At 42.8% G+C, this 19047-nt stretch overlaps 1 protein-coding gene across 2 annotated transcripts in view; it reads left to right on the plus strand.

The window, feature by feature from the left end:
• Window positions 1-19047, plus strand: part of USP10 (ubiquitin specific peptidase 10) — a 943776-nt gene that overhangs the window by 879387 nt on the left and 45342 nt on the right. For both annotated transcript variants that reach the window (XM_069636257.1, XM_069636260.1), the window contains 2 exons: window positions 32-176; window positions 1055-1120. In XM_069636257.1, the coding sequence (XP_069492358.1) occupies window positions 32-176; window positions 1055-1120 (211 nt within the window). The remainder of the gene's footprint in view (window positions 1-31; window positions 177-1054; window positions 1121-19047) is intronic.

Consider the following 19047-nt stretch of genomic DNA (forward strand, 5'->3'; position numbering starts at 1 on the left):
AACCTTGGATCCTGTTTTTTGCTTTTACTAGGTTGAGATTAGCCGAAGAGTCACACTTGAAGGGCTTCCTCCTGTTCTGGTTTTGCATCTCAAAAGATTTGTGTACGAAAAGACAGGTGGATGTCAGAAACTGATCAAGAATATAGACTACCCTGTGGACCTGGAAATCTGCAAAGGTAATACCACTCGGAGTTCAGTATGTGTGTTCCGTGTGCATGCTGATTGCACGACCTGTGCGAAGATTTTCAATATCAATGCACTCTGTGGTGTGCCCCGAGCTTAGATGGGACATTTTAAAATATCGTATTAGATGAAATGGATTAGAAACGCTTTAACATTTCCTGAAGTACATTCCCAGGTGCAACATCTGGCTAACTGTGCTAATTTATCGTTTTAGAACTTCAAAGGGTTGGCAGAAGGGGAACATCGATGGTTTTTCAATTTTCTTAGTGTTCCAAGCAACTATTTTGCAGTATGTACAACGGTTATTGAAATGACCAACGTGATTCTGATATTGTTCATCAGTTATGTCCAGTCAAGATGTGGGTGCTTTTCACAGATGGCCCCTTATAAATATACTATACATAAATAAACCAATATGTCATTGCCACAAAGCAAATGAAATTCTGTGTCCAAATGAGTTCATATAGTTTTGGTATTTAACTCTGCTATGTTGTAACTGAACTACTTGGCGCTGCTGAAGCCAATAAAACAAGGTATTAAAATCCACCCTCTTTGAGAGTAGTTGGGGAGGAGGGGCGGGAGTACACATGCAGACTTGAGGTATGTTTTGAAATCTTATGTTTTATGTTAGTGGATCCCAATCCAGGGCTAACAGTAAATTGTTAGCATATAAGTAAGGAATTTCTTCCATTGTTAAAAAGGTTGTTTCTGTAAGTTTAATGTAAAGCTGGGTACCTCTCTGCTATAAAACATCACCACTCCAACCCCCTTGAAAAGTGCAATGTGTTTGAAGTATTACAAATTGTAAATTATGATTGTGATTGTTTTTTTTTTTATTCCCACACTGAACCATTAGCATTTCCTTCCTCAGATCTCCTTTCTCCCGGAGTGAAAAGTAAGATTCTGAAACCACAGAGGACTTACCGGCTGTTTTCAGGTTTGTTATGAGACTTTGAAGCAAACATCCTTTTTTATGCCCTTAAAGGTTATTAGAGGCTACAAATCTGTATTAATGTTATGAGTAAAGGTCGCTTTGAGGAGCATAAGGTGACGCACCAAACTATGTATGCTTATGTCCGCTTTGGAAGAAACTGATCTTATTCCTACCTTATTTTTATGGTTGGTGCTTCTGTCTTTGATTCAAGGAGCACAAGTCTTTGCAGCTGTCGTATGTTAACTTTTGGTTCTCCAGTGGATCTTAAACATCACTGGCTACTAGCTTAGGCCAGAAACCCCAGCAGAGAGAAGGGACATTTGGGGGTTCACGGCTTGACAGGAAAGGCTTTTAAGAGATGCATGTTTCTTGTGAAAGTTGCACAAGTGTCCACAATCAAACAGTTATGCCAACAGAAAGACGTATTGGATTAGCGTGTCTCTAGCCTGCAGATCTCTGTAAAGGAGTGCCTTTCCTTTAAATACTCAAGTCACAGCCTTATGTTTAAGCAGTAGGTTTCTTTTTTAGGGACATCATTTCATACATTGCACAATCTATATTGATGTGAGCTGCTTCCATAAGCTTACCTTCAGACCCCTGCCTAATGGGGACGAAAGAGACTTTTTTTTTTGTGGAGGACGCAGAGCGTATTAACATTGTCTTTACCAAGTCGCAGTCTCGGGATGAGCAATCTGTAGATTAACATACCATTTAAAAAAGCATTTGCACATTATGACCGATCACATCTCTAGAATAATGCTGGCCTCAGCTCAGCAACAAACTTTAACTGCCTGCAGATGTAAATATGCTTTAAAAATGGTCTTGTCCATGGTAGTTACATTTGTGAACACGATGATGTGTCCTGCCACCCCCCCCCTTCATTTATATGTGATGTGCCATATGTACCTAGAGTTGAACATTTCCTGCATCGCACACACAAAACGTACAGGAAGCCTGTGCGCAGACGCAGCACTTCCCACACATGACATCACGGTTAAGCATGCACCTCCCTCAGGTGATTTTCACAGCTGGGTAATTTTCTCAACCCCTCAAATGTCTCTTTCCACTTGAGGTCTCTGTTTTGATGTGTGTTCTATCCTTCCATTTCCATTACTTCCTCACATGTCTTTTCTAGCCATTTGTAATGTAATGGTTGTGTCCAATAGCTCTGCCCATCAAATCATTGGTTAGACCGTCAGGCGCTGTTTTTGGAGTTAACCCTATGGTGCTTTCTTGGCCTTCCTCCAGATCCTATTCAGACTTATGGATCACAGTCAAAGAGCTCATCTAAGTTGTCAGCAAACTCCAGTCATGAGGCTCTGAAAGGGCAGATTCTGAAGACTACTCAGTGGCATGTGGGGTGTTCTTTTACACAGACTCTTCCCTGAACTTTTCATCTAGGCTCTGCTGTAACTCCTTCTGGAGCTCTGCCTGGCACTTACATGCCAGGTTACACCTTGAGGTGTGATTTAGTGGCTGAGCTTGGCTTGTCCAACTTTTAAGGTGCACTGCTGGGTGTGCACAGATCTGTTCTTCCTTACTCAGTGGTCTAACCAAAGGTCCGGGTGTATATTTGGCACTTCAGCTCCAGAGCAGAGGGGCAACATACACTTTCATGGTTAAAAGCTCAAGTATGCAAAGGTCAAGCAAAGGCGATGCAAATCCCAAATTGTCTGGCAACCTCTCACTTGCATTTGATGCCAATTTTTAAAACCTTGTCCTCTTTGCAACTAATGTTGATGAGGAATCACCTCACAATGTAACAAAAAGGTCTGCTTTCCAAAATAGATACATTGGCTGTAATGTGTAAACTTCCCTTCATGTTAAGCCAATCACTGGCCTCTGCCCTTCACTTCTTTGTTTCTCTCTCAGGGTATTTGAGGGTATCCACAGACCTCCTGATATCAATTGATGAGATGCCCCAGGTCTTATCCGGGCACGCATCAGCTCAGTCCACCTTTAAAAACTTGTATCCGGACAGGCACAACTCCCTTGCCACACCTCCAAAATATCAGCGTAAGACCCTCCACAACAAACCACTCACAAATGCAGTCACACGGGTGCTGAGTATCACGGGCCTGCAGCCTACAATCACTAATTTAGCTTCATCCTCTGTGCTTGTGTTTAGGACTAGTGTCCTTTCTGTGCACTCACATGGCTTGGTCCCAACCCTATGCAGTGCCCATCCAGTCAAATGTCTTGTTCTTCCAGGTAGAGCTATTGTTTTTCTTTTACCAGTGGTCTCGCAATCACTTACCATCTCCAGAAGCATTGTTGGAACACACATTGTATAGGGTGAGGTCGGGTGAACTCAAAGTTCTTATTTGGTAGAACAATGCGACACCTCAGGTACTCGTGAACACAATCCAAGGACATTCAATAATGATTGCTATGGTTCCCACACCAAAGGTACCCCAATTCTCAGCCTATGCTGCCAAGTGCGACTCGACCCAGCTGACTAAGTTTCATTGTAAACAGGTTGATACAAATCTGGCCAATGGCCTGGAGGGACAAGGAGATAATTTGTCCAAAGTCAAGTGCTTCCAATCTATTTGCTGACATAAGGGCATGGGAAGTCAGTGGTCATGAAGTGGATTTTTTTTCCCTTCCGATGCACCAAGAAGAACAAGTTGGCATCCCTTTACAGAAGGATGTGGTAAAAGAGGCTGGCAAAATATGAAAGTTGTAAAATGAGTCATAACAAGCAATTTTATCCCTCGTGTCAGATTAGAATAGGGCTTTTCAGACAAGGTTCCAGGACATAAACTTTTCTCCAGTAATCTGGGCACACGTTCCTCCTCAGAAAAGAAGCCTGACCACCCCTGCCTCCCCTTGCAATCTGGGAACACCTTTTCAGGGCCTTGGCACCTTCAGGGATGGCATTCAGTAACACGGGGCCCTTGGGACCCACCCCATTTTAGACTTGTGATACATGTTTTCGCTCTTACTCATCTCCCAATCAGCAGCAGTTATCAGAGCTGCTGGTGACAAACATATTTTGCATATGCAGGCCAATGAAGAGGCATGATCCAAGTGTCTGAAATGGGCATCAGGTTGTTATTGAGCCTCTTTTAGTTCAGACAATGTGTGCCAGACAAGCATTTTAATATGGTTAATGTGGAGATGGTTCTTCTATCTCTACAACAGAGAGGAATAATGCTTATCAATGCACCCCTGTCTGAACCGTACATAGATCCTTTCAGGATACTTGAAGGGGAATACATGTAAGAAAAAGTGGTGCTTCTCTTTGACCTCTATTGCTCCCTGCCTCTTCGCTAAGATTGTGGTACTAGTGGCGTCTTATTTCTGTGGACATAGGATGCACTTGTACTCCTAACTCAGGGTTTTGGAGGCAGGCAACCACTTTGCTGCAGGCTCTTTTGACCTGCATATTCAAGTTGTTTTTTTCAATAAATCTCAGAGTTTGCACTGATTTCCCCCAGGCTCCCAAAGCACGTGATACAAATGTAAAAAATAAAATCAGAGAATTCTCTTAGTTAACATGGGGTTTTGGAAAGGTCAGGTACCTTGTCTGCTTGAGAAAGGCTGGCCTGCGCTCCATGAGCATGTTTTACTTCGATTCTCTGTTTCCATAAAGAACTCTGGTTCATGTGGTCATGTCCAGACAGTACAATAGGCTCACTTAGACATAAATAGATGCAATCGCGGCAAGTGATGCGTCTCCAGGCCCTGCAGGTCACCATCACTGGCAAAGTGCTCCAAGTACAAACGGAATCTCTATTCATTCTTGGTTCACACAATCTTCATAACCACAGAATCTTTGGGATTTGCACAAATTCCTGCACTGGATCACCTTCCTTCCTAAGCCCAACTCATGCTCTCCACAAGACTAATCCTTCCATGTACATATTCTCGAGTTGAGGGGGCTCCTTTTTGTCCCAGAAGGGATTTTCATCCTCTCTTCAGAGTCAGCGAGTTATGATATACACAGGCAATATAACTGCAGTGTTCTATGAGAAAAATTAAGTGGGAACACTCTTTTTAAGCTAGGCGCTCTAGTTCTAGAGATGTGGAAATAGCACCCTCTCAGCAACATATATAGCAGTTGTACGAAACGGCAGAGCCGATGGTCTGAGCAAGATGTATCCACCAAAAGAATGGGCGCTCCATAGTCAAGAGATGGAGTTAATTTCAAACAATGGGGATGCCATTTACCAAACACCTTTATGAATTTGTGCAACTCCAAGTACAGACTTTATGCATGTTAAATGGCAAAGGACCCCACCCCAGGAGAGGTTACTACTAAGCTGGTTGGGGATGTTCATCTCTGCCTTCCAAAGACAGCTTTCCCACTGATCTTCAGTTCATTTAAGGTATGTTGGTTGTATCGGATGGTTCCGATCTGGCAGAGGCAGGATCTGGTGCTGTACTATGATCTTGATTATCTGTTTTCAGAATCGGCCTTTTTGATATTTCATGTTTTTGTTTAGTATTACATGCAAAAAGCAAGATGCTTTATAGCTCTTGGAACAAGTGAGAGGGTAAAAGGGAGAAGAACAAAGGGCGAGTTAATGCGCGGGAAGACTGTCACTAGGTGTCAAATGAGGCATCCTTATCGGCATGCAGGGCGATAAAAAAGAGATGAGGGGACAGTAGACTATAGAAAGTTTGTTCCTCTTATGAAAACAGTGGGCTTGAGTCCTGCAACCCGCAGTTAATTGTGTGGCTTTGCAGATTCTTGGCAGCAGAGCTTGTCTTTGTGCGTCTGGGGCTGTCGATCAAAAAATCCTAAAGCAACTAGGAAGCAGTCTACTAGATCGTTCACATTGAAAATCCAAGACTGATGAGGACAAAACTCTACATAAAATCCACTTGGGAGAGTTTTTTTGGACATGTGTGCAGAGGCAGAAATGCCCACTTAACCACCCAAAGTGAGGATTTGTGTATACCACAAGATCACAAAATCTCTCCGAGCTCTTCACACCATTCAGACCTCATTGTCTACAAACCAAAGACCAGGCCGATCAAAGATTCTCCAGTATCCAAGCAATATTTCCTTAAAACAAAATCATCAAGATTTAGAACCCTTCGATAAAACAGCGAAAACACTCAAACTTGCATGAAGGACCCCATTCTGAATTGTGTGCCGGCATCTCCACCCCTACCTCTTGCATATATGCATGTTTTATTTCAGAATGTATCCATTAGACATCGCATAGTCTCACTTTTGACCATTTGGATAAAAAGCCTACCATATTTAATATCCGATCGTCTGTGAGCTAATTTAATAAGATGTTTCTTCAACATTTTTTAACTTGATTCAAAAAGATAGAGCGGTCAGCTGGAGTAGAAAGATATAAAAGTAAAAAGCATCGTTTTACAACCTTTTGTTTATAATCAAAGCTGTTGTAAAATACTTCTCCAAAGTATCAAATTTTGTTTGCAAATTAGTAAAACATGCACCTGGGTTTCTTCTGCATCATTGCACTAACCATTCTGCTGGTTTTTTGTCTTTGATAACAAGCATGAAAAATAATTAGAATGATTTACTGTATTTAACAGAAGCACATATTTTTTCTGGTGTTTTTTTAACCCCCTCCCCCATAATGCGTAGTGTTTTTCACCCTATCCACAGTAGCCCCATCATTTACCCAGTTCTTCCAGTCAGATCCTGAAAGGAAAGTGTACCACCCATCAGGTGAGCATTGTTGAAGACCACCTGCTCTTTGGTGAAAACCATCCCCCAGAGGCGCGAAGCCTTTTTTTGGCTGATATGAAAGAACTACTGGCATCACTCAGCAAAGGGCATCCAAACTCATTTGTGCTGATAGAACTTGGCTGCCTTTTATATGATAGATCATGACATCCTCCTTGACCGGGTTACAAATTGGTGATGTAACAGCTAACACCATGATAAGGATCTGGTCTTTTTTTTTTTTTGTATTCTTTCCGCTCATTTGTAACTCTCGTGCGAATGGGATTACTTTTGATTCCTGGGAGAGGACCCTCTATGAACCCTTCTCCAACAGCATTCTCCATTGCGCATTCCTACCCCTCTTCCACGTATCAGTCGCCACAAAGGGCAACCAACTTACCTTTGTAATCGAGCCAAGAGTCAGTGTGGTTGTGCGCTACAACTGCAGTGTACCACCACATGAGTTCCGAACACCGCGCCTTGCTGTTTTTGTGTTATTACCTTGCGCGCACTAGATTTATGCTGCTGCACGAGTCAAACTCTCACGGAACTCGGCTTCTCGCAGCATATATCGGAACTAACACAACACAAAGGCAGAACCCTTAACTGGGTAGCTGACCTCAATTGTAATACAAACATCTTCTCAAATTCCCCTTGTGCTTGGTCAGACCACCACCTCTTAACTTTCGAGATCCATGACATCAGTAGCCCTCCTCTTTCTGGTCTACAAGCTCCACCTGCCTTAACCAGAAACAACCGCCTGATCTCTTTGGAGAACCTACTCTCCTCTGGCCATCACCAACCCTTACAAGGACCTAGACAAGGACCCTGCCAACATGGTGGACCTCTACAACCAGAACTTACTCCAAGCCCTTGACCAAATAGCTCCGCTCAAATGAGGAAAGCCAAGCATCCAGCACATCTAAACAAATGGTTCCTATTAGATTTGAAAGGCTTGCGTAAAGCTAAGCGATGTGCTAAAGCACTATGGAGAAACAAAACTTTCTATCCATAATAAGGAAATGTTCATCAATGCTTCCAACACCTACAAAACCGCTATCCTGAAAACTAAAAGTGACACATTCAATAATCTAATCCAAAATGCCAAGTCCATTTCCAAAGAGCTCTTCTCCATCCTTAAAGAGCTTGAGTCACCCATCTCCCACTCCTGACTCATGCATCAAAGACGCCCTATGGTGTGCCAACATGCCAAAGACACTTTTCAATAAGATCACACTAATACAAACAAAGATTGAAGCCAATAAACTTAGCCTCACACCAAGTGCCAAATCAAATGAACATCACTCTTTTTCCTCTAATTCCAGTGGCCTATTTTAATTCACCCCAATCGTGACAAAAGAGGTAAAATCTATAATTGCTAGCCTTAAACCCTCCGGATGCCAGGGAGATGTTTGCCCAGCTACAATTATAAAAGATGGTGCAAAGGAATTTGCTCCCTTCATCACATCATTCATTTCCTCCTCTTTCGCCTCATACTCGGTCCCAAAAAATCTCAAAGATGCCTGGGTCATGCCCTTCACCAAAAAACCTCATCTAGACTCTTGCATTCCAAATCATTACAGACCAATTACAACCGTCCCCTTTCTCTTGAAGATATTGGATAAAGCAGCCTATATCCAAATAAAAAATCATCTTGAATCGAACAACCTTCTTGGCCTCCAGCAATCCGGCTTTAGACCAAGACACAGTACCGAGACCGCACTCCTGGATTTAAAAATCCAAAATAGATGAAGCTAAAGATAATGGAAACCCTGCCTTACTCCTACTAGTAGACCTCTCGGCAGCGTTCGATTTAGTTGATCACAACATCCTAACCGCACATCTGATGTCAGTAGCCTCTTTCTCCCCTAAAACCGCTGCATGGGTCCAATCCTTCCTCTCAGACAGAACATTCTCTCCATCAGCCTCAGCAGAACCCTCACCAATCACATGTGGAGTCCTGCAAGGCTCTTGTGTCTCACCAACCCTATACAACATCTTTACAAATTTTCTATTTGACCACCTAGATGATATGGGCATCCCCTACACAAATTACACGGACGATACGCATCTTCTCCTTACCCTCTCAGGCTCAAACGATAAAGACTCCTCACTCCTAAATGAAATCTACCTCAGAATACAAGCCTGGATGGCTGAGCATGGTCTCTGCCTTAACGATGACAAGACCGAGCTACTGCTCATCGCCTCTAGAGCACCGCCTCAACAAATTAGATCCCATATACAACACATTCAACATTGATGGGAACAACGTCAAAGAATCTAAGGATGCCAAAACACTTGCAGTCTACCTAGACTCCACCGTATCTCTGTCCAATCAAGTGAACGCTACAGCATCAGCAACTGCCTATACCTCCAAATTAATAAACGCTTGCAGACCCTTCCTATCCACCATCCGCTGTATCACACTTGCAAGAGCACTCATACTCTCCAAATTGGACTATTGCAATACTTTATACTTGGGCAAGAGCAACAAAACTTAAATAAGTTACAAGTGCTGCAAAACAATGCTCTTAGATCTGCCTTAAACATTCCTTACTCGAACCACATATCACAAGCTAGATGCAATACTAATTGGCTTCCTATTCAAGACAGGATCACATACAGAACCTTAATGATCACTCAAAAATGCCTCTCAAACTCGGCCCCCAAATACTTGATCGATAAATTCTCCATAAAGGAATCCTCCAGACATACCAGAGCTAAATACCTTCAGTGTCTTAACATCCCAAAATTCAAATTGCTGAAGGCCAGCAGGTCTAGCTTTCCAGTGCTGGCAGCCAAACCTGGAACTATTTGCCCCCCGCTTTAAGAGTCGAACCATCATTCTCAGCCTTCAGAAACAAGGTAAAATCTTGGCTCCTCTCCCAACAGAAATGAGGATATACTCCCATTACCGATTCTACACCAACTTGCACACCATGTATCTTTGCCTACTGCATACCCGTTACCTGCGTCTAGATATGTAACACTAGACGCCTTCTCGACGCCCTCCGCACTTGTATAAAATTCTGTATATATCTTGTATAGTACTTTTTAATTCATATTATTTATTTTTATTGTATATTAGTGGCATTGTACTAGACTACGGACTGTTCATGTTATAACTCACCGTAGGAGACTACTGCTTGTTCATGTAATATCTGCACCCTTATGTAACAACTGTTTTATATGTAAGCAAAAGTGCCTACATAACTCTGGGTTGGTGTGCTATATAAGCAAATAAACTAAACAGCTATTCCTTCGCCACACATATTCAAAGGCAAATAGATTAATCTCAGAAGTGATCTTGCACTACTAAAGTCAATCAGTGGATGGCACTTGCACCATCTGGTACCCCGCTACCTAAATTGTTGTAACATCACACAGAAAGGTAATGCAGAAATTCCAAATACTGCAGAAAAAAGCAGCTAGACTGAACATGAGGTTAAAAGAACCTGACCACGAAAAACCTGACCTGATCTACATACGAATTGGCCATGGTATACTCGTGCCTGTAACCTCTGGTTCAGTAGTACCAGGGCCATTGAATTTTCATACATGTTGCAATTTCAATATTGCTGTCTGCTAACCCTGAGTCATGTATTCCCATAAAGATGTGTTTGCCGTGGCCTAGGGTCTTTTCCCTTGTGTGGGATTTCTGGATTTAGAATTGAGGCACAAATTAATTCTCTGTCCCACATGTCAAATTTCTCTCTAGTGCTGCAGCTCACAACTTACTAGCATCTGAGTGTCCACACTGTCTCCTCCGAAAAGGCCTTCCTATAGTACCTCTTTGAAGGATTTCTGAAACCTAAAAGGCTTTGCTGGTGCATGCATATATGAGATAAATGTTTGGATTGCAGACTTAATGGATCTTTTCTGTATGTCTGAACAGGAAAAGCTTTTTCTTGGTTGGCTGACCTATTAAGCCATTATAGGGATTCCCGAATATTGGCAAGTTCAATGTTCTTTACACTTTCATTTTTCACTGGAGCAGGGAGCCCCTCACAGAATGATGCAACTGTAACCAGCTTTTATTTTGAGGTGGTGGCATTGCACTTCACCTCCTTTTTATGACCGTTGGTCTGTTTTTACATAGCACACGTGCACCATTGTGGTATCCCCTCCATGCTCATGCATTGCTCAGGGTAGTATCTTACAGTACCCCGAGCCAAGACATGTTACTGGAAATACAGCTGATCAGAAATATTATAAAGGAGTAACAATTGATTCCAGTTTTGTAGCAGTTAAGGAATTTTCTGTTGATGACCACTTACAGAAGATTATCATATGAGTAAATATTTCGGGAAGGAGTGCTGCTCAGTTTCGATTCAAGAAATGGAGGTCCAAGCACATGGTTGTCGTGATGCTTGCCGCCGGGCATCCAGACCAAGTCCATCAACCCAGGAAGCAGGCATCATGTCATCTGGAGCAAGCCCAGCAACCCCTGTTAGGGGCCATCTGGATACAGTCCTGGCGCCTGTGGCGCCAGGCTCATATGGGACATCAGTCCTGGCGCCATAGGCGCCAGGCTCATATGTTTAAACTTACCTGATGCAGACCATGCTGCAAGGAATCCAAGTCCTTGTGAGGCTTGGAAGGGACTACTTTACCTAGGGAACTATTTTGTTACTTGGAGTGGTTGTGGAGGAATACGTGGTTGTGGAGGAATAATTACCTGGAACTACTTTGGAGGCTGTTTAAACCACACCCGAAGAGCAGCACATGCTTCGCGTTATTCTGCATCCTGCAGCGTGACGCTCACCGTGCCTGCAGTCAGCATTCAGCATCCTGCCACGCCCGCTTCGAGGCCAGAGCACCTGGAAAGGAGGAGAAGGGTTAGAACAAGAACATTACTAGATTTCTTACCCGATTTCGGATTCAACTCGTCTTTGAACCAGAAAAAGACTTCATTTTAAACGCGTTGCTTCGCCAGGAGCAGCGCCACTCCATAGTTACCGTTCCGCGCAGCACCACCACGGTCCGGCGCTGTCTCCATCACTTGGTTACCGCATTCCAGCACCTAAGGGGGAACAAGGAAAAAACGACAAGGTGAGCCAAGGGAACAGACAAGGACAATCTCTTTCCATCATATATTTACCTGATTTTACCGCCGGAGGTATTAATCACCAGCATGCCAAATCCTCTTTCGCCGCACCTGCGTGAAAAGAGAAAGCAGCAAGTTTAACCATGGCAAGTTTTACCGGACAGTGTTGGATAACACAGACTCTTACCTGATTGCTTTCAGCTGCCAGAAGACGACCTTCTTTTGGATCTAAGCTGCAACAGAAAACAAAGGAATTGGACAGAGTGATTACTCAGACATTGTGAACTCTTTAGAACTCTTCCAATATCTTCAAGCCAGTGAAGTAACTGGCCATCAACGCGCCCCTGCATTCCTCGCAGGATGGAGAGCTAATCATTCAAAACTATAAGGTGAGCTTTGTGAAAGGGAATATCAGAGGTGATAAGTGGGAACGCAGTGAGGTGCTAATACTCGAATCCACGGGTGGCTAATTCCCTTTCCCCGTCTTTAGGAGACTAATTCCACGGGTCAAGCCGACAAAGCTAGGTGGACCAGTCCAGTCAGTCATCTCTGCACTACGCATCACACTGGTGGAGACCGTGGCAGTCCAGTTCCGTCCGACACCCCTGTGGGAGCCATGTGAGCGTAACAATGGTAAGCTTGACATTTTACCTGAGGGCAGGGGGATTTAAGCTGTTTTTTTAAATCCCTCTGCTTGGATATGTTTGCGCATTGGCAATAGGGCAATAGTGCTGTGATCATACTGTGTGAGAACTGGAGACAAGCTATTGCATTCAAGACTGCCATCTTTAAACCGGAAAGAGAAGGAACCTAATGAGAGTTTCTGTTAAGATGGATTTCCAAAACCCACTCAGTGTGTTGATTTTGGGAGGCCCATCCTATTATGGTGAGCAGGGAGACCCTGAGAATGGCAATACAGGTAGCAGAGGAGGGGGCAGTGCTTTGTTTCACAGGGGCTGTGAGAGTGGTCTAGGGCTTCAGTGAGTCCACACAGAACCACGACAATTCCAGTTACACAGGGAAGTACAAAAATATACAATGATTTATTAGGCCTTTAAAATGCACACTAAGCAAGTAAAACTTCTAGTCAAATATTATCACACACTTACTTACTATAAAGCAGATGTATGCATTCACCCTTAGGAGAAGAAAGAAATCATGATTCAATAACCAGGGTAACAGAGATAAGTACTCGGATGCATGAAATTCAGTAAGGACACTTTAGAATAATCTCAGAGCAGTTTCTCTAACACTTAATGGCACTATGATGGTTTAGGGCCTTGTGCCATAAACTCATCAATTACAAAGTTACACTTTTCAGGTCGGTTTACTTAGATTGGAGGAAGCCAGTCATAATTGTCATGATTCAAAAGTCAAAAAGGTAAGTAAACTCACTCAATCCCAGATATTGGGATAGACCTAGGAATGTATCCTTGACCAGGCCTCCACTGAACAAAATCATGAACGTGTGCTTTAGGGACAGGACTTTATGCCCATATAACCCTATGTAAGAACCGGGGGAGAAGGAACAGGTAGGTTTACTTAAACCCCCCCACCCCCCCCTCCAACACCGATTTATCCAGAGACCACTGCTAAAGTTCCTGAATCCATTGAGGACACAGTCTTCTGTGCTTTCTCCGGTTGAGGAAGGCCCTGGGGTCGCAGGTGCAAATGTCTTTTTCAAATGCATGGTTTGGTTTCGGTAGGTCTCGGTTGTTCCAGACACCACCTAGCTGAAAACCCAAATGAAGAAAAGGAGACGACCTCTGCGGAACATGCGATCTCAGGATGCGAAGAAGACTGATTGCAATGGGAGTAACCACGATTAGCTGGCAACAGGCAATCCTCCAGGGACTAACAAAGCAGCAGGTCCTACATGGCTTCCGTTAATGCAAGAAGGCTGAACATTTAGAAGCGGGCGTCTTGTTGTAAAAGTTGAAGATCCCCCAAGTTCCAAGGATGTACTCAGACAGTGACTGCTGCAATGAGGTATCCCAGGAGAGAGCTGGTCGTTGGTCCAGGGACACTTCCAAAGGCTCACAAGGTACAGATCCTCCAGCAGGGGTCGAGACTGGTTGTTTCCACCGGTCCATGGGTTGAGGCACTGACGAGGGTCTACTTGGGAACAGGCAGAGGAGCAGGGATTTGCCAGGACTTCCAGTGGAGTTGTTGCTGGTTAACTGGAGCGGTCGTCAGTGGGCTGGTCTTTTTTGGAGAGGACTTGGCTCCAACAATTTGAGGAATGGCTGCAGGATCCCTTCCTTTTATCCAAGATCTGGACTGGCAGCACTACCAGGTCTACCAATGGTAAGCGTCTGCTCCATTCAAACTGGCAGTATCTACCTAATGATGGATAGCCACTTGCAACATCTGCCCTTCAACAGACATTCGGGCACCAGGATGTGTACTGTGACCAGTCAGTCCCAGCCCCACATTCGGGCTCACAAACAAACCACCAAATTGCTTGGGAAAGCACCGACTTTCCCCAGCAAAGGGTTTCCCATATACAGTAATTCTGGCACGAGATGGCAGGAAGAAGGCCTAAGGATAATCTGGCCAAAGGACAAGCAAATATCTTGTGGCACAGCCATCTTGGTGTGCTTGCAACATTTAGCAGCCCTTTGCAAAAGAAAATGGTTACAACACAGTAGAAGAATATTAAATGCCACCAGCTCATCCTATAGGCACATTGTAAAGTAAACCAAAAAGCCATTACAGAACAAGTGATAAGGATTAAAGCATCCTTACCCCACTTCACTTTAGGGATATATGTGCAGTTATAACAATACAAGAGATACATTAGGAGAGATATAGTGTCTCAGTACTGATAGTCTTATGGACTCTTTCCCCATAAGAATAAGCACAAAGACGAGGGAAGTAAAATGGAAGACTTTACTTGTCTCCATAAAGTCAGGTCAATGTTCAAAACAAGGCAAAAAGAAAGGATGTCCCATCGAAGTCTATGGGAGGAAAGCAGCAAAAATAAGTTACCATTGTTGTGTATTAAATTGATGCATTCACCACTATGCCTGTGTGTGGGTGTCTGCTTGACGGGATATTCCGTGCAGGTACAATGCAATTGACATTTGGATTTGATATGGCAATCATAGTAAAATAAGAACCCAAGCGCATACACAGATTCTAGAGAGGTTGGAAAGATAAAGCCCCCCAAGATGGTAGCTAGGTACAGGATGGGATGTCCACAGTTTTTCAATATATCAGCCACGTTTTTGCTTTATTTTGACTGCATCATTCATTTCAATACTCCAGTAGCAGATATTCTGCAAAGTAGGTTCATTGTATCCAGCATTGCATCTTTCTTAGATTCACATTGTTTGAATATGTACCTTTCAGTCAAACTTGAACTCCTCAGTACATTAAAGAAGCATCCTTTAAACTGGTAACACATGAAGTCCACCTACTTCACTTGGTCCATCTATATTGTGCATCATGTGCAGAGGAGTCATTGTTCTACTCATTTTACACATGTATTTTTTCATCAAAAGCAGGACTTAATTTTCTTAAATTACACTTGTCTGTGTTACTACTTGCTAAAACCACTTTGGCTGCAGTTGAGTGGCATGCGTACTGAGAAATTATCCTTTTTATGGGAATCAAGCTTCTCGGAACATAGATGACATGCCTCTAGACTGTAGGCCAATAGTTTCTAATGAAAAGAAGTCACTTTTCAATCAGGACAGTGCGTGACTCACCCATAACCTATCCTTGTTGACTGAGAAAGGGAATCCTCTACATCCCCCTTGTCATTGTTGACAACTGTCGTTAATTGCAAAAACAGAACTGTTGATGAGAGCCCTATTCATAGCAAATGTGTCCACTGCAAATAAAATGGACTAGTCATCATAGATGACTTAGCTAATTGTCCGTGGGCAGGTCAAGAAACATACCAGTTACAATTCCCAATACTTTGAAACTTATGAAAGCCTAGTCACCAATTGGAAAACTGCAGTGCCTTTCTGAGGATTTACTGGAGGATGTAGCTTTCTAGGTGCATTAATCAGTGGGTGAATATTGTGTGTGTTGAACCCTGGCACCCTCTTGTTATTTCGCTATCTTATTCAGACAAAACATATAGGTGCAGGTGGCTCAGCCTACGGCATAAAGGTGGGTGGAAGAGGATGTCAGATCTCCCACAATATCTGTTATGGAATCCTTACGCATGATTATTATGCAATTGTTTAAGAGAAAACAGAAATATATGAAGGTACAGTCAACTCCCGGACCATGGTTGGTACTTCCCAGACATGCAGATTGTGGAAGTTGCTGTACTTTCAATCCACCTTCCAACCCACACCCCCTAACCCCAAATCCTGCAGCCCTCAAATGGACCTGGTTAAAAACCTACCACATCCTAGACAGCATTGCTGAAAAGACCATTTAACTTTGCCCCACGCATACCTGTGTAAGATTCAGATGAAGGAGGAAGTGAAATATGCAGATGACTCGGAAAGAAAGAGGAATTCCTATAGGTTTGAGGTAGAAGGCATTGAATGAAACACTTTTACCAATATATAACCTAGTGGGGGTCTCATTCGTTTGGACATGAACTGAGCACAGGATGTGCTAAATTCTAAACCTTTGCTATAACCAATTCTGTCCTGCCTACCTGTAATATACAAAATATGATACATATAAAGAAACATGGTTTTTAAAATGCGTGCTATGGTAAGAAAGGTGTGAATCATGTTTGGAAAATAAAATAATTGGAATTATGTATGGAGTAAAGTGGCTGACCGTAATCATGATAGGTGAAGCTGGGATAAAGAATTGGTTTCCATTAGTTGATTGCGATTGCATGCCATAGGTCAGATTAGAGGTCTTGGAGGGTTTGTGAACCCCATGAATAGTTACAGAAATTAGATAAGGGACCTGTTGGGTGTAAAAGTGAAACCCTGGTCAATTAAAGTGGATAATTAGATTCTGATGTTTTTTTCAGTTGAGTAGACCTTCAGGGGTGAGCGTACAAGAGCCAGTCTCTTCACCGCACGGATTTGTGGAAACACAATACCACAGACAATTGAAATCTTGGGGACCTCAAAAAAAGCAGTTAATTCCCATCAGTCTAAATATCATGAGATTATTTTGAGTGCTAGTACTTCACTCTAACATCAATAGTCTACAAGGCAAAGGTTCAAGAGCAGGATCACTTTACCAAAATCGCCCTATGAATAAAATGACAAATCAGAAGTTGCAAAGAACGTCAGATTAACTCGAACAATCACCAAGTAACTCTAGCCTTGGCTATCATAACAGTGTTTGACTGAAAAATCAAAAAGATAAAAAATGAACAAGAATGTTGTTAATCAAAAGGTAATTGAGAGGAAAGTACTACCCTGTAAAACGGAGATATTGCTGCACGTCTGAATTTCGGCAGCAAGCACATACATGATGATTCCCAAGACTTCTAGAAAAATGTAGAACGTATTGTCATCAATGAGAAACATTGTTTGCTTAAATCCAAACAAGTTCTTTCAATAGATGTCTGCCATCACAACCATCAAGTATGGTGTTGATTTGGAGTGCTCTGCTGCCACAGGAACTGGATGACCTTGTGTCATTGACACAACCATCGGTTCTGAATTATATCAGATTTTTCTAGAGGATAATGCCAGGCCATTGTGCCAGTGAGTTAAATACTCCTGCAGCAAGACAATAATCCTAAACATACATGCTGATCTACTAAAGAATGACTGCAGACCAGTACATTTTTTTTTAAAATTGCCTAGACAAAATCCGGCCTAAACCCTATTGAAATATTGACACTCAGTGTGAAAGGGAGCAAGGAAGCCCTCCAATGACAGAGTTAAAGTGGTTCTGTTAGGAGGAATTTGCCCTAATTCCGCAAACATGATGAGAGAGATAGGCCATCAGTTACATTAAATGTTTAGTTGAAATCATTGCTGCACAATGATGCGCCACCAGGTACTAAGGTTAAAAGTTCTTAATTTACATGGACATTGAACGTTGAGCCAACTTAATTAGTTCAAACAGCTTATCTCTAATTCGGACTTGGATTGAAATGGAATGACATGTTATGTTTGTAATATGTGAATTTTGTGGATCACCTATTGAGTACAACACTTTTCTTTAGATGTACAGTATGTTGTGACCCCAAGGAACTCTGGAGTGAACCACCACAGCGCCACCTGAAAGTTGTAATTCTAGTTGCAGGCTGTATGGCAGTAGTGACCTTGGAGGTTGAACCTACATATGAACCATTGAATGCATAAAGCTGTATTAGAGGAATATGAGGCGGAACAAAACAAGCCGGGGCAAACTGAGCCTAGGCCTCAGAGCACACATTTTTCAGTGTACAATATTTAGATCTTGTGGTCTGGTTGGTACTGAGTCACTCCTCTGTTTACACCCAACTCTCTTGACAATGAAATGTTCTCTCTTTGGTATAGTTCCTTAGGTCTTACACTATGGTAATTTAAACCTCACTTAGAAATGCATGTTAATCTTGGCTCGTTTAAGGGAGACGATTGACGAACACAAGGCTCCAGAAAATGGAAGAGATTTTGTTCTTGGTGTGCAGACAATTGATTAATACAGATACCTGTCTTCCTAAGTATATTTTGCCTGATCTGCTACACCTGACAGAATTTGGTTTGCAACATTCATCAGTAAGGGTGCACGTTGTTCCTTGTGGCCTTCTTTTTTGGTTGCCACCAATGAAACATATGGGAATTGAATGTAGTTCATGGTTAATATCGCACCCTTTCGAGCCTGTGCTGTCGGCCTACTTAATATATTTTGCTTGTAAGATGACATTTCTAGTCGCCATTACTTAAGAGAGTGAGATACAGACTTTTTCAGCATCAGCGCCTCACTTGCAGTTTCATGCAGACAGTTGTGCTGAGAACCGATCAGACATTTTTTGCCAAAGGGGGATTTTAGAATATCCTCTGGACCAAAGTGTGCTTACCAGTTTTCTTTTAATTTCCAAATTCTAAGGTTTTGTGGGCCTTGAATACCATTGATTTATTTATTGGACATTTGTATGGTGCCTATACACAAGTGTCTCCAGGTGCCACACGACAAGTTGGGGTGTGTGGGGATATAGGAAAGAAGTAGAACAGAATGGTTACATTGGCATTGTGACAATATTACTGTGCAAGACAAAGTGTTAAGTGCAGGGGGGGTGAGGGAGAAGTGCAGGAGTGGGGTGCCCAAGGGAAGAGGTGAGCAAGTGCTGGGGGCAGG

This window comes from Ambystoma mexicanum, chromosome 1q (assembly GCF_040938575.1).
Source record: "Ambystoma mexicanum isolate Mex_15411 chromosome 1q, UKY_AmexF1_1, whole genome shotgun sequence".
NCBI classification, from domain to species: Eukaryota; Metazoa; Chordata; class Amphibia; order Caudata; family Ambystomatidae; genus Ambystoma; species Ambystoma mexicanum.